Source organism: Colobus angolensis, unplaced genomic scaffold, assembly GCF_000951035.1.
Source record: "Colobus angolensis palliatus isolate OR3802 unplaced genomic scaffold, Cang.pa_1.0 Scaffold26, whole genome shotgun sequence".
NCBI classification, from domain to species: Eukaryota; Metazoa; Chordata; class Mammalia; order Primates; family Cercopithecidae; genus Colobus; species Colobus angolensis.
Window position 1 is genome coordinate 18,770,510 of NW_012115821.1, and position 25,337 is coordinate 18,795,846.

The following is a 25,337-nucleotide window of genomic DNA, read 5'->3' on the forward strand; positions in this document are numbered from 1 at the left end:
TTTATTTACATTCTAACAAACAAACTCAGCCCGGGGAAATGGCTGTTAAAATACTACAGCACTTATTTTTATGTAGCAAATCTTTCTGGCTCTATCAGGAACAAGAGGAATCAGACCCTCGCCTTGAAAGAGCGTCCAGCTGTTTTCATGGCAGGCTGGATGGGTCCACCAGCCCTGGAAGTCTACATGCCATTCCTACCCTTTCTGCCAGAGTTCTGCAGCTTCAAATAGAAAGGAAGACAGCTGAGGGTTTGTGCTGGGCCAATTTATCGTAATACTAAAGATAAGAACAGGAAATATTATCATGGGAGAAACTCACATTGGGTTTAAGGTTATACTGAGTTACGGAAAGCATTAAAGGGATCTGATATACATTCCCTTTCTTCCCTTTAGGATCTAGTAGAGCAACCTGCCTTGATGTATAAACGATTAACTTTAGCCTGTGGCAGTCTAGGAGCCTCCTTACCTGGAAAGTGACCCTTTGGCTCTCTTAAGAATTGAATCAGGATAGCCCTGGCTTCCTGGAGTTCCTCCAAAGGGGACCACTGGGCACCCTTGGCACCAAGTCTTCAGGCAGCACTGGGGAGTGGAGGACTAAAGCCAGAAGCCAACATCGTGCAGCAGCTTCCTGCAACTGAAACTAAGGCCCTCGAGGAGCAGGATGGTGAAAGCTGCTGGTAAAGACAGCATCTGCTTCCCTTCCCAAATAACTGACTTCAGGGTTTCTTTTCCAGCCACCTCTCCAGTGGCTCTAGCTCATAAAACTCACTTATCCAAGGAAAGAACACTCCATAAACTCTCTCCCCAGGGTACTTACCCAGTAGAGCACATCTGTCCAGCCCTCCATGGTGATGCACTGAAACACAGTGAGCATAGCAAAGGCAAAGTTATCAAAGTTGGTGATGCCTCCGTTCGGGCCGACCCAGCCACTCCTACATTCCGTGCCATTGGCAGTACACTGGCGTCCATTCCCTGAGAACGCACATGGAGCTGGGTCCTCTTCAGCTACGATATCTGCAAACACAGCAAACAGGCTGCACCACTCAGGACAGAAACATCAGGAAATCCAAGCCAGGGAAGGTGAGCATCCTCCTCAGAGCCTGGGACACCCTACCGCCCCATCTGCGATGCCTCAGGATTCTGCTCGTCCTTCAAGGTTCCCTTCAGATGCTCCCTCCTTAGTGGAATCTGGCACTTCCTCTTGTCAGAATCCATGGCTCTTTTCCTCTGCACCTGTGCTTACAGCACCCTCCTTAGGCTTAGACAGCACAATGCTGTTGGTTTGCCTCATGATTTTACTTTGGAGGTCTCTCATCTTGTTTGCCGGGACACATTACACAGGAAATCGGGGTGGAAAGGGAGACTGAATTCTCATCTATTCTGAACATAGCTCATACTGAGAACTGGCTCAGTAAATGTGCTGGTATATTGGGCATTTTTTTTTCCTATTTTGTTTTAGATTTTCCCCAAACCATGAAAGTTGCTTTGGGGAAAACCAAAAATTTTTAAAATTAAGTTAGCTACAATTCCCATTACTCACCTGAGTCAGCAAAAAAACATGTTTTGTGCATTTTTCCAATAAAAAGTTCCAATCCTATAATAGCATAGATTATGATTACAAATAATACCAAAAGGGCTATGTGAAGGAGGGGAACCATGGCTTTTATAATGGAGTTCAGGACAACTTGTAAACCTAGGAAAGACAAAAAAAAATAAGTTTGTGAGCCAGGAAGGCACTCCGATGACTCATATATATAATTCCTACTCATGCCTCCTTTATTTAGAACACATAGTAATAAAATTCAAAGAGGTATTTCAACGCTTTTCATTAATATTAAGCCTGGATATGAGATAGACTGAAAAGGAACCTTCAAGATCATCTAGTCCAATTCCCTCACTAGACAGAGGGAAAAACTAAGGCCTAGGGAGGGGACTGCCCACTGTCAAAGTTCATCATTCATTTATGCATTTCTTCATCCATCTGACAAAATCTCTTAAACATCTACCATGTGGAAATCATAAGGTTTGGTGCTTTGGAGCAATATGAAGATGGTTTATGTAAAATTATATTCTAGGAGACACAGAATTAAACACAAATAACTCTACCCTGGGGTAGCACACAGATGCTATACGAATATCCAACAGTTAAAATTAATAGGTGTTGGGAGCTGAAAAGGCCAAAGGGATTGTGACCAACTCAGCATTCCACTGGAGGCTATATGATCAAACAGCAAACTGTTTATCATGAATGCCATCATGAATGCAGGATGCGGGCAAACTCACAACTGCACCTACGACCAGGTTTGCTGAGGGCAATCACTCCCTGGTGCTGCGCTCATTGAGGTTATCTACTGGGATATCTAGAGCCTATTGTTAGAAGAATGCAGTCTTGTAAGCCTGCTGTAAATCAAGCAGCTTACCGACAACCACTCCCCACTCTCCCTATCTCCTTTACCCAATAAAATGCGAAAGGCTCTAAAGCTCAGGGCTCTTGTTCACTAGAAGCAAGGAGCCCCGTGACCCTTTCTTCCAAATGTATGCTTTTGTCTTTGTCTTTGCCTTTATTCCCACGTTCATCATCCTTTGTTCAGACCCCCAAGGTCCATGCAGGTAACAAATAGGGATGAACAAAGTGAAGAAAGGGCCCTGAGGCAGCTTCCCTCTGGGCACAGCCCAAAGGCCAGGTAGGGTGGATTTCCAGAGGTGGGCATGGGAGACGGGCGACTTCAAGGAAGAACAGAGTACCAAAAGCACAGAGGAGAGTAGCACAGTGTGGGCTTGATTGGTGGTTATATAGTGGAAAAGAAAATCAGGAAAGAGAAGAAGATTGCAGCCAGGGTTGTGGGTTTTGAATCCGGGTTATGGAGCCAGACTAGACCACTGACAAAAGGCAGCTGCTTTAGAAAGACCAACAGGACAGCAGCAGGCCAGATACACAGAGAGGTAGTTCAAGAGTGCTGGAGTAGTGAGGGTGAAGATCAGGATGAGACCAGAACTCAGCAACTGAGTCAGAATGAGAGGAAGGTACCTATGGAGCACACCAGTTATTCGAGCCAGGGTCTTGAGGCAAAATCCCAGTGCCCCCAACAAAACTACGCATTTCAAAGGGAGATTCTCCAGGAATGAGGGAGGTGGGAGGGGCAGGGGGAGGGTTGAGAGTGATTTGAGCCTTGTTAAGTTTGATGTTGGTATTATATAACATTAAGGTAGACGTGCCCTGAAGCTGAAATGTGGTCTTGAGAGACAGGCACTTGAGAAATGATTTCTGGCCTTGTGAGGTGGCTCACGCCTATAATCCCAGCAATTTGGGAGGCCGAGGTGGGTGGATCACTTGAGGTCAGGAGTTCGAGACAAGCCTGGCCAACATGATGAAACCCCATCTCTACCAAAAATACAAAAATTAGTTGGGTGTGGTGGTGTGCGCCTGTAATCCCAGCTACTCGGGAGGTTAAGGTTGGAGAATCACTTGAAGCTGGGAGGCGGAGGTTGCAACTCCAGTCTAGGGTACAGAGCAAGACTTCATCTCCAGAAAAAAAAAAAAAAAGGGAGAGAGAGAGAAAAAAAATGATTATTTCCTACATTTAAAACTTTTGCTGCCATGGAGGTCTTAGCAAGGCAGGGTCTTGCTGAGTCTGAAATCCTCAGACTCAGAGACATTACTTTCAATGGCAAAAACCACAGTTACTTTCACACCAACCTAATACAAGCTACCCATGGAGTTATACTCAGTGCCACAGTGTGGGTAAGGCTACCCACCAAGCGAGAGAAAAAGAGGTCATGAAAAGAAGGATGGGGGCAGCACTCAGGATTAGGATTGGGTCTGTGGGACCAAGAGAATGAGGGAGAATGGGCAGGAACCCAGAACCTGCCCTGGAGACCAGGTCTTCTGACCCTGCATTGGTGTCCCCCATCTTCTCCATGGCCCCGTGACCTCAGCACGACTGTGCTGCTCACTCTTTTCCTTCTTACCTTCTCCTTCCCTGTTGTCTCTCTACCTTCAAACTTTCCCTCTTCTGCTATCACCTCACTTTCCCAATACATATTCAGGAAAGAAAGAATGCAAGAAGCTGAGATGCTTACATCAGAAACCAGAATACAGCAAGCAAAGAGAAGACTTAGCAATAATGACAAACCTTTACTGTGATAAGCAGCACAGGAGGAGGCAGAGGAAAGGATGGTGAGGGAAAAGCAATAAGAAGATTTCAGACTCAGCACGACCCTGACTTGCTATAACCTCTATTACAACTAAAACCGTGGGTGCTACACCTTTGGATATGTAAATGTCCACATGGTTTTTTCAAAAATGACCAATTAGGATGATTTTCAATATTTTTTTCCTCCTACAAGGAACACATGGAAGGGAAAAGACAACACCCGTTCCAATCCCCATGGCCAGGTTTCTATTGTTGTTTTGGTTTTCTTGAGACACCAGTGGGCCATGCAAAATCAACCCCCAGCCGTTAGCTCTTCTAAATTCCATGGCAGTAAGCTTTGAGAATATTTTTTACATTTAGAGTAACTACTGTATTTCAGATTGGTCACATTTTAGGAGATGATAAAGTTGTATCCGACTGTGAACATGTATACTTTATTGCATTCAGCTCCTTTGTACATACTCAACATGTATGGTAGATCTCAGTGGATCTCAAGGGACTCTAGTCAAGGAGGCAGAAGTGGGAAGAACACTGGGTCAGGAATGTGGCGATCATGAGTCTGGTTCTGTCTGGCTACTCACTAGCTGTGAGAACTTACACAAGTCACTACCTCCAACAGACTTCAGTTTCCTTGTCTAAAAGATGCAGGCAGACCAGATGATCTTTAGGATTCTTTTCCACTTTGAGAGTCTTGAACTTTGATAAATGTTTCCCTGTCCAACACAGAAGGACAGGGAAAGAGAAGGGAAGAAGTTAAACAGTGAGCAGCACAGTAGTGCTGAGGTTGCCGGGCCGTGGAGAGAATGGGGGACGTCAACACAGGGGTCAGGAGGCCTGGTCTCCAGGGCAGGTTCTGGGTTCCCGCCCATTCTCCCTCAGTCTCTTAATGTGGGTGGTTAAAAACTCCACAAATGCCTGATTCACCACCTTGTGAAATAAATTTATGTTTCACTGAATGAATATATATTTCCATACACACATGCACGCAAAATTATGTCTTACAGAACAGTCTGGATTCTCTTTAGCAGGGACTAAACAATTCCAAGATAAGTGTAAACAGTCAAACATTCCTGGACGTTTTTAACAACTTTGGGTACTAGAGAAGTAATCAGCAGGCCACGGCTGCCAACCAGCATTAGGAACAGCACATCCAACAGCCTCTGATCCCTTCCTTCAAAAGCCTGTTTGAGTTTGATGAGAGGCTGGGATGTTCCCTACCCAGATGGTTAAAAATATAAGCTCAAAAGTCCTCATACAAGACTCAGACTCACATTTTTCCCCGCTGACCTGCGGGAGAGTTAAATGCAAATCTCCCTATCAAATTTCAAACAGTGATGTCTGTTGGGGAAAGGAAGAAATACAGTTTAAAACGAATTCTCAAGAATATCTAGGAGCACTGCACTAGGTGATTAGTAAAAATCTCATTAGCCAAGGAAGCAAACACAGCGCTATGTGAGTTCTTGGATTTTTCACTGGCTAGAGGCTCGCACGCACACACACGCACAGCCGCCGCCCGCAAAGTCTGCATGCAACACATACCATAGACAGGCTGTCCTGTTATTTGCTCTTTGGGGGAAAAAGCTGTCGTGGTTACTTTGAAATTAGATTAAGCTATAACAACTAAATCTGGAAGAACATGTTTGCTCACTGAACTTCTCATTTAATCGTGTTACACTTAACAGAGCCAGTCATTTCCAAGGTGTTTCTGTTTTTCTCAATTGATTCCACACAGTTCTGTGGTTTTGACTTGTGCTGATCTTTTTCAATGAAAATAAATGAACCATCTGGAAAAACAAGTACACATAAAACACTACTTCCTACATTTTAAAATGTTAAATTTGGAAATTTTTTTTTCCAGAGGATTTTTGGTGCATTCTGTGCCAACAAATTTAATAAAAATTTCATGAAGAACTTCTGGAGAGGCAAAAAATGCGATCTGTGTTCTTCTGATGGCTTTATGAGTTGTGAAAAACAGGCACACCCTGCAATCCTGTAGTCCTGCTCAGAGGCACCAGCCCTCAGAAAGGTGTTAGGACTTCTACCCATGGAAGTGCCCAACACAGGAGTCCTGTCAGGGGCAGAGCCCAGTGAGGCAACCCCAACCGCCTTATGGAAGGATAAGAGGCTGCAGCTGTTGGCCAGGGCACAGAGAGGGCATCTGTTCCAACTCAGGTATGATTTAACCTGGCTTGGAGGCCTGGAGCCAGAAGCACAATGGGGCCTGGCACCGAGTGGTATGGTAGGGCCTAGTGGCTAAAACTCTCTCTCTCATTCACTGAGAGCCTCTGTGCTCCAGACATCCATCAGGGGCTCTCCCTCCATTATCTCATTCTGTTCTCACAACAGCCTTCAAGGCACGTGCTCCTGTGCCCTGTATCCAGGTAAGACAGCTGAAGCGTTCATCCCTTCCCCCAGAGCTGAGTAGCACAGTTCCTGATAGTAGAGGAGCTAATCAGAGTTTCCAGGAGTCCATCCCTCTGGTGCTCCCCACTTGGGGAAAAAAAAAAAAAAAAGGCAGGCAGCCGAGTCCTCCAACACCCTCATCCACAAACACACTACTTTCAGAGGGGCAAGCCTGGGAGTGGAGGAGTGGATGGCAGCATGTTGCCAGAGAGGAAAAATAGACCGGAATTAAAGGCTTGAACCCAAGGTCTCACCCCAATGCCTTGTCTTTCTGCAAGAGAAGATCCTCTCGTCCAGAAAATCAGAATGACAATAACTGCCACCTGTCCCCCTCTCGGGGCTGTCAGAGGGATCCAACGTGACAGTGCAAGCCAGAGTGTCCTGTCAACTGTGAAGGAGGCCACAGTCGTCCGCTGACCCCTGGCTGGCACGAGAGCAACTCACCTCGAAGCACCAGTCAATGATTCTGAGACCCACCTGGAAGGAAAAACCAGCACACTCCCGACTCTAGGAAACAATAAGTGCTTACTGGGCACTCCTGACACTAGTCGAAGTGGTCGCAACACTCGAAAGGCACGGAGGGCTTTGACATCAAAGCCTCCAGATTTGCCGCTAGAGTGGTTCCCGCCTTCTGTTTCTTTGGTTAATTGTTCCAAAATTACACTAAACAATCTGAAAGAAGAGAAAGAGAAAGAAATGTTAGAGTCTGTCACCCCAGGGAAGCGAAACAGGATGATAATCGTAGTTATTTCTGAACAAGGGCTAATTCTGTATGGCTGCTGCTTAAATCAAAGGAAGACAAAGACGAGAACTGGGCTGTGGAATTGGAATACAGATGACTCCAACTCCAGAATGACTGGGACAGGGATTAACCTCATCTGTTTTTATCGCAATGGAGCAGCAGAGAGCAAGTCTGTTCCCAAAGAAGAGGGGACTCCCTGGGAACACAATGATGACAAGTGGAACTGCTGCAAACTGAAATGACCACAGTCATGTTGGTGGCTACCATTCACGAGCACACGCTATGTGCTGAGCACTGCACATACACTGCCGCATTAATTCTCACAAAATGTTACGCAGTAGGAATTACGAACACCATGTTACACATGAGAAAAACTCGATAGGAATAAGTAGCTTGTCCAAGGTCACACAACCAGCAGCAACACATGTAAAGGTAGGCCTGTGGACCCCACTAGAACGTAGGTTCTGTAACAGCAAGGAGTTTTAGTCTGCTCTGCTCATTTGTGCATGTGGTCTATTCTAGTCTAGTGCCTATTACAGTATCTGACACATAGGAAGTACTCCAAAAATATCTGATGAATCAATCAATGCATGACTTCAAAGTCTCACATCTTAATACGTCATACGTAGTCAATGTAGTCACTAACACACACACCCCAACCTTCACCTTCATAGGGATATTTGGAGGATGTAAATCACAGATACTAAGGAGCTGTGCAAAGGCTAAAGGCAGTTATCTAAGGTAAGGTATTAATATCATCATTCTCTCTTTTGAAATGTCAATAATATCGTACCTGGCAGCCACAATAAATTTTGTCCTAGTCTTAGAAGGTTCGGATAAAGCTATTTTCAGGCAATCTGCTCATTTAACAGTTACTCTTCCTCTTTTAAATAAATATTCTTTGGAATTATTGCTCGTTTTTCAGAGTAAGTATAAAATTTGCCCATTTCAAACAGCATCAACTCTGGCCAATCAGATTGTGGGAATGACTGGCCCAGCAACAAAGAAAAGGTCTCCAGAGTTTAATGAGCAGACAAAGCAGAAACTGTCCCCACTGGCATGCCTCTGGACTGCCAAGACACTAAGTCCATAAAACATAGGGTGGTCTGATTGCAGCCCTGACTGGGTATAGTTGTGTAGTTCTGAGGCATTTATAGATCAATCCTTTGTTTTAGTAACAGTATAGCAATTAGCAACAAACCCAGCCAGGAGGGAAAACAAGCCCGGTCTCCACCTCTACAAAGCTTCAGATGGTGAGCTCTCCCTAGTTACGACTGAGGAAACAAGATCAGATTTATGACAGGCTTCTCTCTCTTCAGCATAGTTTTTAAAAAATTACTGTAAATCCCTGCAGCAAGGCTAAAGTGAAAAGTCTCTCCTCCAAAACAAATTCATAGCTTCAGAAAAACAAAGAAAAAGAAAGAAAGAAAACCTCAAACTCTTCTGAAAAGTGCAAGCCACAGGAATTTTCATCCCAAAGGGTTAGCAAAGTAATTTATGCAGGTAGTGACTGAAGACTGCTTTCAAGTATCCGTGTTTTGCAACATATACTTCACGGTCCCTTTATTCCTTGTTCTTCAGCAATGTCCTTGAAAAACACATGAAAAATGTCTCTCTCTTATTATCAAAGAGCCCAAGTCAGAGAGAGAAGCAGGCTGTGTTCCCAGGCAGTGCAGGGCTGCAAGGGGCCGGGGCTGGTTTCCATTCCTAAGAGTTACGAGATATTAGGGAAGTCCCTCTCCTTCTCTGGGCCTCAGTTCTCCTCTCTGTAAAATGACAAAACTGGATTTAATGACTCAGAGAATGACGTTTCCACTCTACTATTCCGTGATTCTGTTCCTCACTACCACGCCTCTTAAAAAAAAGTACCATGGGCCTGAAGAGATAAGGACAGGATGAGAAAGGAGTAACTTTCTAAAAGTTCTAACTTTCTAACTGTTACTAAAAGTTTACCCCAGGGTGGGAGAAAAAAGACAAGAAGCTGTCTGAACTGACTAAAGTCAGAAGCACCAGAATGAGGAATCATGTTCTTAAAAAAGCTTCAGCGACAGAGCCTGAATGCTTGAAATATATCTGTATTGAAAATTTAGAGGCATGGGACAAAAGCTGGCTTAGATCAAACTTTTCTCTAAAGGAATAACTTCAGCTCTGGCAGACACACTGAGTCCTCCTGTGGTCACATTAACAGTTAACATTTTAGAAATATCAATTACTTTCTTAACGTCTTGGTTATTGGGAATCTTGACAAAAGCAATAGGTCACTGCTGACTTGGAATGGAAAATCCATTGGATTGAGATACAGACTGCAGTTGGAAACTTTAGTGAGTAGGAATTTGATTCAAATGAAGACATCATAATTCTTCTTTTTCTTTTTTAAAACCTTTCTTCCGCTCTTTGACTCCAATTTCGTGCATATTTTAGATAAAAAATAATCTGATGTTCTGAAGGTTTTCTAAGAGTCCAGTTCTGCTTCAGTTTCCTAGATTTTTTTTTTTTTTGCTTTTTAAATCACTTTATTTTGCAGTTTAATTTATCTATAATAAAACACACTCATTTAAAGTGTATGATGAGTTTTGAAAAATGCATAAGCCTAAGTAACAAACACCATGATCAAGACAGAGAAGATTTCAACATTTCAAATGATTCTCTTGTGCCCCCTGCACAGCCTCGTGCAGAGCTTCCCTCAAAGCTCAGCCTTGAGTATCCAGTGATTGGCTGTTTATTGCTAGAGGTTTTTTTTTTTTTTTTTTCTAGAACCCATATAAATGGAATCACATAGTATATTCTCCTGGCTCATCTTCTTTTGCTCAGCATAATGTTTTTGACATTCATCTGCGTTGTTTTATCAGCAGTTCATTTCTTTTCGTTGTTCTATAATATCCCATTATATAAATACACCACAATGAGTTTATCCATTCACCCGTTGAGGGATATATGGGTTGTTTCCAGTTTTTCTCTATTATGAATAAAGTTTTTTTGTGGACATATGTTTTCATTTTTCTTGGATAAATACCTAAGAGTAGAACTGGTAATATGGTCATATGGTAAGTCTATGTTTAACACTGTAAGAAATGGGCACATTTTTTCCAAAGTAATTATACCATTTTCCATTTCTACAAGTGGTGTATGAGAGTTCCAGTTGTTCCATATTTTGGTTAAGACTTGGTATTTTCAGTCTTTTTACATTTAGTAATACTAGTGGGTATGCAGTACTGTCACTGTAATTTTAATTTGCATTTCTCTAATTACTAACAATGCTGAGCATCTTTTCAGATGTTTGTTGATGATCCACGTATCTTCTTTTGTGAAGATCTGTTCAAATCTTTTACCTACTTGCTTATTGGGTTGTCTTCTTACTATTGGGTTGTAAGAGTTCTTTATATATTCTGAATACAAGTGTTTTGTCAGATGTATGTATTGTGAATATTTTCCCAATCTTTGCCTTGCTTTTTCATTGTCTTCACACTGTCTTTTGAAGAAAAGTTTTAAATTTTGATAAAGTCAACATTTTCAATTACTCTTTCATGACTGGAGCTTTCTGTATCCTGAGAAATCTCTGCCTACACTGAGGTCATAAAGATTTTATCCAATATTTTCTACTAGAAACTTCATGGTTTTACACTGCTCAAAGAAATTGGAGATGACATAAACAAATGGAAAAACATACCATGTTCACAAATAGGAAGACTCAGTATCAGTCAGTCATACTGCCCAAAACAACTTACAGATTCAATGCTATTCCTATCAAACTACCAATTGACATTATTCACATAACTAGAAAAAACAATTTTAAAATTCATATGGAACAAAAAAGGAGCCTGGTTGGCCAAGGCAATCCTAAACAAAACAACAAAGTTAGAAGGGTCACATTATCCAACTTCAAATTATATTACAGGGCTACAGTAACCAGAACAACATGGTGCTCATACAAAAACAGACACATAGACCAACAGAACACAGTAGAGAGCCCAGAAATAAGGTCACACACCTACAACCATCTGATCTTCGACAAAGGTGATCAAAAAAAAGCAATGGGGAAAGGACTCCCCATTCAATAAACCATGCTGGGATAACTGCCAAGCCATATGCACAAGATTGAAACTGGACCTCTTTCTTATATATACAAAAATCAGCTCAGATGGATTAAAGACTTAAATGTAAAACCCAAAACTATAAAAAACCCTGGAAGACAACCTAGGCAATACCATTCCGGACATAGGAATGGGCAAGGATTTCATGATGAAGATGCCAAAAGCAATCACAACAAAAGCAAAACCTGACATATGGGGCCTAATTAAACTTAAGAGCTTCTGCACAACAAAAGAAACAGGGTAAAGAGACAACCTACAGAATAAGAAAAAAATTGGCAAATTATGCATCTGACAAAGGTCTAATATCCCAATATCTATAAGGAACTCAAACAACTTCACAAGAAAAAAGAAAAATCCCATTAAAAAGCAAAGGACACAAAGAGATACTATTCAAAAGACATACATGTGGTCAAGAAGCATATGAAAAAAGTTCCGTATTACTGATCGTCAGATAAGTGCAAATCAAAACCACAATGAGATACCATTTCATACCAGTTAAAATGGCTACTCTTAAAAAGTCAGAAAATAACAGATGCTGGCGAGGTTGCAGAGGAAAAGGAATGCTTATACACTGTTGGTGGGAGTGTAAATTAATTCAACCATTGTAGAAAGCAGTGTGGCAATTCCTCAAAGAGCTAACAACAGAACTACCATTTGACCCAGAAATCCCATTACTTGGTGTACACCCAGAGAAAAATAAACCATTCTACCATAAAGACACATGCATGTGAATGTTCATCGTGGCACTATTCACAATAGCAAAGACATGGAATCAACCTACATGCCCATCAATACAGACTGGATAAGGAAAATGTGAACAACTACACCAAGGAATACTACGCAGTCATAAAAAAGAACAAGATCATTTCTTTTGTGGGCACATGGATGGAGCTGGAAGCCATTATCCTTAGCAAACTAATGCTGGAACAAAAAAACAAATACCGCATGTTCTCACTTACAAGTGGGAGCTAAATGATGAGAGCACATGGACACAAAGGCTGTTATCCTTTCTTTGTGATAATGATTTTAATAAGGATTTACCTAGGTTTAAATCTAGCAACTTGCCATTTGTTTTCTATTTGTCCTGTCCTTTGTTCCTTTTTTCTTCTTCCCTGCCTGTTTTGGATTGAGGGTTTTTAAAAATTCCATTTAATCTCTACTGTAGGCTTATTAGATATACCTGGGATTTTTTTTTTTTTTTTTAGTGGCTTCTCTAAGGCAAGTGTCAATAAATATTTTCTATAAAGTGCCAAATAGTAAATATTTTAGAATCTGCAGGCCATAGGGTTTGTCACAACTACCCAACTTTGCCATTATAACACCAAATAACCATAGACATGACTGAATGTGGCTGAATTACAATGAAACTTTTTTGCCAGAGCAGGCAGTCAATAAAATACTTTGTCAATGGTGGGGGGCAAAAAGGCTCAAACTAGATTTGGTTTACAGGTTGTAGTTCACCAATCCATATTCTAGGGTTTACAATATACATCTTGAAGGTATTACAGTCTATCTTCAGATAACATTTAATCATTCCAACTACTGTATAAGTATATGACAAGACCATATGGCTATTTCCCTGTTCCTGTCCTTCATGCTACCATTGTCATGTACTTTATTTCTATAGAAGATATAGGCACAACAATACATTGTTATTGTTTTTGCTTTAAATAATTACCTTTAAAGAAATTTTTAAATGAGGGGGGAAATGTCTGTATATGTACCCACATATTTACCCTTTCTGGCACTCTTCATTCTTTCTGTGTAGATCCACTTTTCTACCTCGTGTCATTTTCCTTCAGCCCTGAGGAACTGTCTTTAACATTGACTGAGGTACAGGTCTATTAGTCATTAATTCTGAAACTCTGGAATGTCTGAAAAAGTTTTTATTTTGACTTCAACTCTGAAAGACATTTTACTTAGTGAGAATCCTAGGTTGACATTTTCCCCCAGTACTTTAAAGATGTCTCTCTATTGTCTTGGCTTGCATAGCTGTTGACAAACAGTCTGAGATTTTTTTCTCTGTTTTAAGGTTTTCTCCTTATCTTTGGTTTTTAACAATTTGATTACAATTATGATGTGCCTTGATGTGGCTTTCTTCATGTTTATTTTGCTCAGGGTTTGCTGAGCTTCTTGTGAGTTTAGTTTTTCATCACATTTGGAAAATCTGGAGCCGTTTCTTCAAATATTTTTTTCTGTCTCTTCTTTCTCTCCTCTCCTTCTGAGACCTGAAATATACATGTTAGACCACTTGATATTCCCCCACAGGTCACAGAGGTGGTATTCATTTTCTTCTCAATCACTATTCTTCATGTTATTGCTATATGTTCAAATTCCCTGAAATTTTTTCTTTTTATAGTGTCTAAGCTGAGGTTAAGCTAATCCAGAGAATTTTTCATTTTGGATATATTTTTCATCTCTTAAAGTTCCATTTTTTTTAATATTGTCCCATCTTTCCTTACTATAATCATGTATCCCTTTAAGTCCATAAATACATGTATAATAGTAGTTTTTACAGTTTTGTGAAGTCCTTCTCTCATTCCATCACCTCTGTTATTTCAGGATCTGTTTCTACTGATGGAGTTTCCTCCTGGTTATGGGTTACATTCCTTCATATGTTCCGTGTCTGGATTTTGTTGTCTTCCTTTAAACAATGTTGAGTTGTCTTCTGGCAGGCAGTTCAGTTAGCATATCAGCTTGCTTTTCTTTTTTTCTGAAACAGAGTCTCACCCTGTCACCCAGGTTGGAGTGCAGTGGCACAATTTTGGCTCACTGCAACCTCTGTCTCCCAGGTTTAAGCAATTCTCCTTCCTCAGCCTCCCATGTAGCTGGGATTACAGGCACACACCACCACACCCAGATAATTTTTGCATTTTTAGTAGAGATGGGGTTTCACCATGCTGGTCACGGCTGGTCTTGAACTCCCAACCTCAGGTGATCCACCCACCTCGGCCTCCCAAGGTGCTGGGATTACAGGCATGAGCCACCATGCCCGACCTAGTTTGCTTCTTTTCAGACTTCTTTTCAAACATTGTAAGCAAGGGTTTCAGGTAGTCTCTGTACTCTAGAGCAGCGATTGGCAAACTTTTTCTGTAAAGGGCCAGATAGTAAATATTTAAATATCTTAGGTTTTGTGGACCTAAACTACTCAAACTGAACTATGTAAACAAATGAGCATGGCCATGTTACAATAAAACTTTATTTATAAAAATAGGTGGCAGGCTAGATGGGCTAGGAGTTGGCCCATTGGCCAGTTTGCCAGCCCCTGCTCTAGAACCAGTTTAGCACTACTACTAATGGCCCTGTGGGGTCTCTACCGACAGTCCACGGTGTTCAATGAGGTCTTTCCACCCTAATTAGTCAGAATTTGAACGCCTTCCAGTCCTTTGTGAGCCCTGGTTATTATTCATTTTACAGCTCCCTGATCTTTCTCTTTTCCCTAGTAGTGGTCTTTCCTGGCCTCATGGACTCATAACTCCATGTAGGTGTAGCTTAGCCCTCAGCCAAAACTAAAGAGGACTCTAAGGCAATATTTATGAAGCTCTTTCTCTAAATAGCTCCCTCCCTTCCCATATTCTGCCTCCCCAAACTCTCCTCTCTGTCTCCTTAACTCAGTAAGACCACCATGCTCCACTTGGTTCCCTGTCCTTGTGCTGTGCTGTAGTGTGAAAAATGTCTCCAGGCAGAAATCTGAGGTGATCATAGCATGATGAAAGAAATGGGGCGAAGCATCTCCATTCCCAGCTGAACAAAAAGTCCAGTGGCAGAAGAGGCACAGCCAGATTATCCCAGAACCAACATACCTGCAAGGCTCCTGCCTGCCATTCCTTGACAGAGTCCACCAAATACAGGAAAGTATGGCACATATCTGCCACCTGTTCATTTTGGTGCACTTTTGCAATGATGCCTTAAATGCCAATGTGCTGTGGGGGGTTTTGCAAAAGCTAACTTGTTTCCCACAAGTCTAACTGTCCCACCGGAGAATCAGGATCTCATATTAACTTCCTAGGTTGAAAGGACCTAGGAAGGCCCACAACCAATTCCACTCTCCCAATACCCAGCAGAATTTGTCTCCAATGAAAAGGCAGAAGATTCATGATAAAAGGATAATCCACAAGAAAAATCACCTTGCTCAACTGCAAAAGGCAGTTCACTGAAGTCATGAAGATGAAAACAGAGAGGCTATTTAAAAACCTCTCTTTACAGAAACATAATTTTAGGAGCAACTCACTTTACAGCTAGCATAACTAAGACGGGGAAAAAGGATATATCTTATCTTCCTACATGGGTATTTGGTCCAAAGACCCAGCATTCCTGTAACGTGGATTAATTTTTCTCTTCCTGGCAGCATTTCCAGGTGTGGAAGGACTAAAATAACCCAGGCCACTATTTTTTATTTTAACATTCTCCTTTAACTAAAACTACTGATGTCTTCTTCCTGCAACAGGATTTTGGTGGAACACCTGCTTCTCTGCATTTCATTTTATGCCAGATACATGACATTATCCAGACACTTGTTTCGTTATTTAAAATGGAATTGTAGTATGCTAGAGTTTCTCCCACAAGTCAGCAAAAAAAAAAAAAAAAAGAAGAAGAAGAAAGAAAATTAATAGCTTTGCTCAAGGGATGTTAAATAGCAGAGTACCTCACTGCTATGAAGGTTTTATTACTTTTTACTTTTTTAACTTAACATTGGCACTAAGTATTAAAAGCTCTACTCACTTGACTCTAATCACCAACAGGATTGGTCTATTTCTGGAGATCCAAGACCCTGTTAGGTAAAGCCTCTCACATTAGGAGCTTACACTCCCATCTATAACATGTTACTAAAAAGGGGAGTAACAACAAGAGAATTTCAAACTAGTCTCTGCCCAGAGATTGACAGCAGCATCATCAGCCTTAAAAGAACTCCTGAGAGGTTCTGGTGCAACAGCTGGCATAAAAGAGCAACAACATTCCCTAAAAAGACTGTTTTGTTACCGTCCCCCCAACCTCCACCTCCCATTTTCTGTTTTCCAAATCAACATTTCCCCAAAGTAAAAGGGACTTACCCTACTATTACTATAACAAAATCCAGTAAATTCCATCCATTCCTAACATAAGCATTAGGATGTAGCAATAATCCATACGCTATAATCTTCAAAAATGTCTCGACTGTAAAAATAATCAGGAAGGCATATTCTACTTTTTCCTGTGAAGAAAAACAAAGAAACATACCAAAAAAGTAGGGGCAGGGGAGGAAGAGGAGACAGAAAAAGGAAGAGAGATTAGAATCAACATCTTAGACATATAAGCATTTTCCTCCAAGCAAAGTTTTATTATGAGAAATGGAATAATTATACTGCCCCTGGGCCAGGAAGGCATTTGCATTCTAACACTGAATTTCTCATAAGCAACTACGTGTGCAGCACTTCTCGTTCCAGGCTGCATGACTGCATTTTGCCACCTGCCCCAGTGTGTGTGTGATGAGTCTGCTTAGGACATAACGGGCATGTTTGTTATTTGCACACATTTGCAAAACGCAGCATGCTCTCCTCCTGAGGTTGCCAAATCAGGCCCAGAAAAGCACAAGGGCACAACAAAGATTCCAATGGTGGCTTTGAATAGAAGAAATTCATCCTCCAGAAGAAATGAAGATGCATCTGTTTTGACCCTTTCTTCTTCTTGGGTTTATGTCTGAGTTCGAAGTCAGAGTCAGTTTTGTCACTGAGTAGCAAGGTGACCCTGAGCAAGTCCTTCTCCTCCTCTAGGCATAAGTTTCTGCATCCGCACAATAAAGGAAGTGAATTCACGATGGCAAACACCCTGCCTGCTTATTGGCATGCTGCCTCTCCTGGCTGAACTTGTGACAGGTCACCATGCCCTTTCCCAGGAAACCTAGGCAGAGCGTCTGACCTTTTCTCTTGTATCCGCCCCAGCGGCCATGCCCATCTGACTGCCACAGACCTCACAGGTGCTTCTCATGGGCTAAATGACTCTTGGAACCTTTCCAGGTCCAACCCATGCAACTCCATGAGCTGTGGAAAATACATCAATCAGCAAGTCTAAAAACTTTATGACTCTTTCCCCTCTTTTATAAATGTTTTCTTTATGCAGCTTCAGTTTCAATAGAAACATGGACCTACAGAGATGTGGGTAATTAACTTTGCAAGAGCCATTCCCCCCTATGAAGCTATTTAAGTAACAAAGTATCATCAGCAACTGTAACTTTTCAATATGAACTATGGAGTCCTACACTACTGAGTGGGACCTGAAAAGTTACCAATACCTTAGAGAAATGGAGGTCATGAAATTCACTCATTAAAATGCCTAGTGCAAGAGGTCAAAATAAATTAGGCTCAGGAAACACTGACATGAACACCACTTCTAAATGACAGGCACCATACCAGGAACCAGAAAAATGTCCCCACCATGGTACCTGTCATTTATTCTGTTGATGTGGGGGGAAGTGTGAGGAGAGGGAAGTTTCGAATGTAGACACAGAGAATTTCTCAAGAGTCACAAAAGTAGTAACTGACGAGGGCGATTCTAGATCTTCAGCTCTCCGATCAGGCCACCCCCTCCTTTTCACAACTGATTCCAGGGGGGAAAAAAGCACTTTGCTGTGTTATATGTTATCACTATTACAGACTTATTTTTATGCAATAGGCAAATGTGTATTTTTAAAGAAATTTTACTTTTCTGAAGAGAACACTTTTTATTCAGAAACATTTTTAAAAACACGAATTTTAGGATGATTCCAATAACCCTGACCCTTTGAGGAACTGTCACCTGTTAAATGTTTGCTTGCAGTATCCCCAGCACCCTTGTGCATTTACATGGGAGCCTCGCCTGTGCCGCCCCTGGGCTCTGGCTGTCTGCTGCCAGAATGGCTGCCCCTCTGTCACCGGCCGTGCCAGGTGGAACTTCCCTTTGTCGTGCCACAGGTATCCTCCCTCTTGACCACCAAGGGGACCATGCAGCCATGGTCATGCATCCCAGCCTTTGCCCCCATTCTCCACTCTTCACTGGTCATATAACAGGGCTTCCTCTCGAGGACAAGGCTGTTGTGATTCCTGTCATTTCTAAACACTTGCCTCCAGAGCTCCCTGTGCTCCTCAGAACACCATTACAACAGTCTAGTGAACGAATTGTGTGTGTGGTTTTTTTTTTGTTTTTTGTTTTTTTGTGTTTTTTTTTTGAGAGTTAGCCAGCATCAGTGTGTTTATAATTTAATTTAGAAAGCCTAGCTCATCTCCAACCTCTATACTCATGACCCCTCTAGACTTTCAGACCAGTCCTGTTCTCAGCCAGGCTCATCCCATGCCCCCACGCCTTCTTCCCCATGCCCTTCATACAGCTACATGAGATGCTAGGCTCAGAGCTACAAGGATGCCCCTTCCTTGCTTACTGTCCAGATTCCCCATTGCCCTGTTCCCTGCCATATCCCCCAGGGGAGTGCTCGGTCGGGAGGCATGCGAGGCGTGGCTGTTGGAGGAATGATCGCACACTCATGCCACTGGTATTCTGAGGAGCAGGGACCAGCATTGCCACTGGATAGAGCGAAAGATACGGGAAGGCCTCAATGAAGCCATAACATTAACTCTGAAAACTCAAAGAAAAAGGAACTCTGTTACTTTAACCAGAGGCAAAAATCCCTGAAAATACCAACCCACTGTGCTCACATCAGACCCTGACCACCAAATGCAGATTGTCAATATGTTTGAGACTTAAGAGTTCTAAGGGAACCAGAGAAGCTAAAAACAGCACACTGATTTTACAATTCATCCCTTTTTATCCTTGCTGCTTTATTTACTAGGCCAGACAGAAAAAAAAAAAAAAAGCTTTTGCTGCCATCAATATTCATAGCAGTTACATCCCTACGTCAAGACAGCACACTATACTTCAGAGCAGAAAAACAAAGCAGAGAACAGACAGTACACCTCCCAAACACAGCTTATTTTACCTCTTTGACTTTTATTTAGAAGTAATTTTGCCACAATAACACAAGGGCCATTAGTACAAATGAATCGTTAAACGTTCTTTCTCCTTCTCCTTTGCCCTCTCCCTGCTTTTTAAATAATTTGGTTTCTCTTTCCAAAATCCTTAGTGAATTATTTGATGGGATTCTTTATAAGAAATACAAACTTCCTTTAATACAATTATTTATTACAGAGATTCTACCATGATGCCAACTGAACAATCGCAGCCTGGAGAGCAGGCAGACCAGTTTATCTAGAAGCCAGTGTCATCCTGGTCCTCAATCCTGCCACTAAAAAGGAATCCTATGAAACAGGTATACCTCCACATTCAACAAACGAAGTATTATTTTTAAATCTTGCAAAACGTCGTTCAGGAGAAGTGGGATAATTACTTGCTTTACAAAAGGATTGTTCATTTGAGAAAAGAATGTTGAATTAACAATTTGAAAAGGAAGCCAGCAAGAAAGACAGGTTCCTAACCAGGCAAGGTGGGACTGTGGGCCCAGCCAAAGCAGCTGGGTGAGAGGTAACACACACAAGACACTGAGGTCTGTGGCCACAATGGATGGAAGCACAGAGGAAGAAAGACTGGGATGGCGGAAGAAGGGGCCAGCAGGAACCCTCTAGAACCAGACATGAAATGAGGCATCCCTGGTATAAAAGGCCTGAGCAGGAGCTGTACCTTAACAGCCCTTCCCCAGGTAAACGAAAAGAGTAAATGATTCCTGCATCTCATCCCCTCCATGTGCCAGGCAGAGTCACGCTGTGGCACTCAGTCACCCACCAGCAGAGATTTCTTCTCCCTGGCGGAGATCCTGAGTGGGCATGGCCAGTCAAACCTTCCTTTAGAAAACAATGTCCAGAAACTACCCTATACATGGACAGAAGTCCTCCCTCCGCCCCCACCCCCAGCCAAAATTCAAGCCACTAGAGAAACAAAGGCTCAATTCTAATTCTAAAACCTGATATATCTTCTTCAAACAGTGAAGTTTCACCAACAGGACAGGCTCTAAACCAATAGTCTCCAAACTAGTTAATAATCTCCAAACCAGTTAATGCTATACAGAATCTTGAGAAACAGAAATTGTCAACTAGCAAGAGGTGGGAGATGCCAGAATCCTTCATTAGACTTGGTACTCTCCTGTTTCAAGAATCCTCTTATTAGCGCTGTGGTATGAATGCTTGTCTATCTGTCTATCTGTCCATCCCTGAGCACCTGCATCCTCCTCAGCAAAGCCAGAACCCTGTCCTCACAGAGCTCCCAAGCTGCTGTCAAAAGGTTTAGAGGCTTGATGCAGCCAGGTAAGAGTCACTTCTCGGTTTTGCTCTTCCACCCACGTGGCCCAAGGCTTTGGGAAGGCTTTCTGGCTTATACTCTGCCAGAAGTCCCCATCTCCCACTGACACCTCCCATCCCTTCTGTGCCCTGCAGTCCTGGATTCTTTATTGAAAGGGACCCTCTCTGTCTTTAACTGTAGCATCAGACATATGTAAGGTACTCGTAAGTGCTACTAGAAAGCAGACAAAAAAAAAAATGGAAGGAATAAAGCTATAGATCTAGACATGTAGGGGCTATTACAGCATGAGGTTTTATGATCCTACCATATGTATTAAAAAAACACACGGCCGGGCGCAGTGGCTCAAGCCTGTAATCCCAGCACTTTGGGAGGCCGAGACGGGCGGATCACGAGGTCAGGAGATCGAGACCATCCTGGCTAACCCGGTGAAACCCCGTCTCTACTAAAAAATACAAAAAAAAACTAGCCGGGCGAGGTGGCGGGCGCCTGTAGTCCCAACTTGGGAGGCTGAGGCGTAAACCTGGGAGGCGGAGCTTGCAGTGAGCTGAGATCCGGCCACCGCACTCCAGCCTGGGCGACAGAGCGAGACTCCATCTCAAAAAAAAAAAAAAAACACACACACACAGGATACGTATGATAGTAAGTTACCATAAACCCTTTTTAGAACAAGCCTGAAATAAAGAGTCAAACTGCTGAGACAACAGCTGATCTCAACATCTCACCTGACCTCCTCTGCTATCCCAACCTGCAGCTCCTTGGTTAAGGACCTCATCCTTTCATCCTTGCCTAGATTCCTCTTCCAACTTTCCCACCTCTCCTCTGTCAGAGTGCTTCACTCCAAGTCATGGGCCAGCCTGCTCCCTCCCACACATGCCAGTCGCCTTCCTACCTCCAGGTCTTTGCCCTCCCTGCTGTACCCACCGACAGTGCCTGCCCCATGGACATGAACTTCCCTCTTCAGATGAATGAGCATAGAGCTCTGTGATACAGGGCCAAAAACACACCCAGTGGGGTTGAATGCAAAGAACACAGGGCCTGGAGCCATATATCTGATTTCTGCTAGTCCTAGCTCAGCCACTGATTCATGCCGTGGCCCTGGGCCACGGTGGAACCATTCCACATCCTGTTCCCTTCTTTCTGAAACAGTCTCCCCATCCCTCTTTCTCATCAGACTAGGCTCTGCTTGCCCTTCAAGGCTCAGCTTAAATGACATTTCCTCAGCAAAACCTTTACTGACCTCCCAGACAAAATTAGAGCCTGCTGTTACATGCTGTCAAAGCCCATTATACTTCTTCACAGCCCTAATTCACAATAGAAATTTAAATTTTAAAAAATTACCTCTTTAACAGAAAGCCAAGAAATAAATCCAGGCATTTATGGTCAACTGATCTTTGACAGAGGTGCCAAGAACACAGAGTGGGGAAAGGACAGTCTCTTCAATAACCTGTATGGTAAAACTGGACATCCATATGCAGAGGAATGAAATCAGACCCTTATCTCACCCCATATACAAAAATCAGCTCAAAATAGATCAAAGACTTAAACATTAAGACCTAAAACAGTGAAAGTACTACAGAAAAACACAGAGTAAAAGCTTCTTGACATTAGAGCAAAGATTTTTGAGATATGAGTCTGTAAGCACAGGCAACATAAGCAACAATAAACAAATGGAACTGCATCGAACTAAAACGCTTACACACAACAAAGGGAAAACCATCAGAATAAAGAGACAACCTATGAAATGGGAGAAAAGATTTTTAAAACATTCATCTGATAAAGGGTTAATATCAAAAATACATAAGGAACTCAAATAACTCAACAGAAAGAAAACAACCTGATTTTAAAATGGGCAAAGGACCTGAAAGGACATTTCTCAAAAGACACACGAATAGCCAACAGATACATGAAAAACTGCTCAACATCACTAATCATCAAGGAAATATAAATTAAAACCACAATGAGCCATCACCTCATATCCATTAGAATGGCTATTGTCAAAAAGACAAGTGATAAGTGTTGGCAAAGATATGGAGAAGAGGGAAGCTTTTACACTGTTGATAGGAGTGTAAATTAGTACTGCCATTATGGAAAACAGTTACAGAAGGTCCTCAAAAAATTAAGAGGGGAACTACCATATAATGCAGTGATTCCACTTCTGGGAATGTATATACAAAGGAAATGAAATCAGTATGTCAAAGAACTGCCTGCCATGCCCATGTTCTTCATAACATTATTCACAATAGCTAAGACACGGAATTAACCTCCATGTTCATCAACGGATGAATGGGTAAAGAAAACGTGGTATAGATACACAATGAAATGCTATTCAACCTTTAAAAAGACGGAAATCTTGTCATTTGCAATAACCTGGGTGAACCTAGAGGACACTACACTAAGCTAAATAAGCCAGGCACGGAAAGGCAAATACTGCATGATCTCACTTATATGAGGAGTCTTAAACTGAACTCACAGAAGCAGAGAGAAGAACGATGATTTCCAGAGGTGGGGGTCAGGAGATTGGGGAGATGCTGATCAACATATACAAAATTTCAAAGTATACAAAAGTTAGAAAGAGTAAGTCCAGGAGATCTGTTGTACAACATAGTGGCTATAGTTACAACAATGTATTGCATACTTGAAAATTGCTAAGACTATATTTTAAATTTTCTCACCACAGAAAATAAGCAGGTGAGGTAACAGATACGTTAATGAGTTTAATTTAGCCATTCCACGGTGGATGCATATATCAAAACATCAAGTTGTACCCCCTAATTATGTAGCTATTTGTCAATTTTTTAAAATTACCTCTTTAATATTTGTCTCCCCCAATAAATTATCATTCCTTTAAAGCCAGAGATCATTTCTATTTCATGCATCATTGCATTCCCAAGGCCTTCACAAAAATAGATATTCAGCACTTATAAATGAATAAATAAATGAGCAAAATGAGAGGTTTGGACCAACTATTATTAAATGTCCCTTCCCACTAAGAAATTCTATGATACCAGGGCCCCCTGGTCTTGCTCTGTTCCAGGAAAACGTACATGAGTGCATGTCAGGGAAAGGCTCAGCACAGCCACCTGCTCCCTCATCATGGCCCTCCCTGCTCCAGGCAGGGTGTTCCATCCAGAAGAGGAGCCCGCACAAAGGCAAGCTGTTCAGGGCGGTCCACGTGGCTGGAGCACAAGGTATGAGGACAGGTGGGAAGGGGAGGGAGAGGCCACAGGGACACAGTGGAGGGCAGACACAAAGGGCCCCAGGTGCCATGGTATGGGGTTTGGTCTCCGTTTCTCATGTGTGAAATGAACAGACTAAATCAGATGATCTCTTCCAGCTGGAAAACAACAATTGTCTGTGACCTAGTGAGCAAAGTCTCCAAGCACAGGCTTCACAGGGAGGCCCTGTGAGGGCCCAGAGATCCCAGGGGTAAGAGCTGACCAAGCAAGCGCAGCAAGAACGGAGAGCAATGGCTGCTTTTTCAAGTGGCTGGGTCACTTGAGGCCATCGTGCACGTTCAGGCTGGGCTTGCTGAGACACCCTCCCACTCACGACCCTACACATTTCAGGAGGTGACCCAGGGGAGCCGCAGTGCTATCACACAACTTCTACAAGCTGATTCAACCTCTAGTAAAACGTTGGTGGGTAAACCACAGGAGGCTGGTGGGCAGGCAGGCCTCGGCTCGGAGACGGTTGGCTGTACATAGAGTTCATTTTTTCCCTGCAGGTATTAATGAAGTGTGCACTTAGAGGAACTCCGATGGGTACTTTAGCACCACATTTACATGAAGAACTGGCTACAATAGTCAGTTTGCCTTCATCTTTCTTCACCTTTGGTTTAAAAGTACAAATTTTATGTGACATTTGTGTCCCCCGAGTCTAACGCTAGTCTCGACAGCTGTGATGCCCTGTTTGAGACATTTACCCCTCCTGATCCCCAGTTCTTTCATCCATAAAACAGGGACAATCATGCCTGCTTTGCCGTGCCCACCAGCGTTATGGTAAAAGCCAGATTAAGTAACAAGTTGGGTAGAGCTGTGCGAACTATAAAGCACCTCACAATGGAAGGCTCGCCCTGACCGAGGACAGGCGAGACAGCTCCCCAGCCTGTGGGAAGTGGGAATATACTTCTCCCTGTGGATGCAGACTCTCTGAAGAGGTTTCTCCCGAGATCCCACAATAGTTCAGTGACCCCACAATCACCCAGATGGGACAAGGCCCCTGCCCAAGACGCTGTCTAGAATGCCCAGGGATGACAAATGGAGGTGGCCAGCAGGGTGACCTGGTGGACCACTCCACGGAGCCCAGCTTCAAGGACATGCAGTCTGTGGAAAGAGGGCAGCAGCATGTCTGGGGCGTCAGAGGCTGGCAGGGAGCTCTCCTCCTCACCGGCAGAGCAAAAGCAGCCTCTGCTTTGCTGCCAAGATTACAACAGTTAGCCTGGATGGGGCGCTAACGAGGGCCTTGCCACCCAGCAAAACTCTAAGGGTAACAGCACCCTGACCTTCCCCCAGGAACTGCTCCATTCCTGCTCTCATCCCAGGGGCAATAAGAGTTGGCGTGCAGCCAAGGTTATTGGTTCGGGGATAGGCATACACTCCAACCCACACCAACCAGGTCCAAAGAGAGGGAGTCTGGGGGTTTTCCCTGCAGTAACTAGGTAAGAAGTTCTTTCGTTGGCAGGATTCAGCC

At 42.8% G+C, this 25,337-nt stretch overlaps 1 protein-coding gene across 4 annotated transcripts in view; it reads right to left on the reverse strand.

The window, feature by feature from the left end:
- Positions 1 to 25,337, reverse strand: part of CACNA1D (calcium channel, voltage-dependent, L type, alpha 1D subunit) — a 327,099-nt gene that overhangs the window by 150,345 nt on the left and 151,417 nt on the right. For all 4 annotated transcript variants that reach the window (XM_011947282.1, XM_011947281.1, XM_011947284.1 and 1 more), the window contains exons 4-7: positions 16,442 to 16,581; positions 7,087 to 7,229; positions 1,541 to 1,693; positions 818 to 1,014 (exon numbers count right to left, since the gene is read on the reverse strand). In XM_011947282.1, coding sequence (XP_011802672.1) covers positions 818 to 1,014; positions 1,541 to 1,693; positions 7,087 to 7,229; positions 16,442 to 16,581 — 633 coding nt within the window. The remainder of the gene's footprint in view (positions 1 to 817; positions 1,015 to 1,540; positions 1,694 to 7,086; positions 7,230 to 16,441; positions 16,582 to 25,337) is intronic.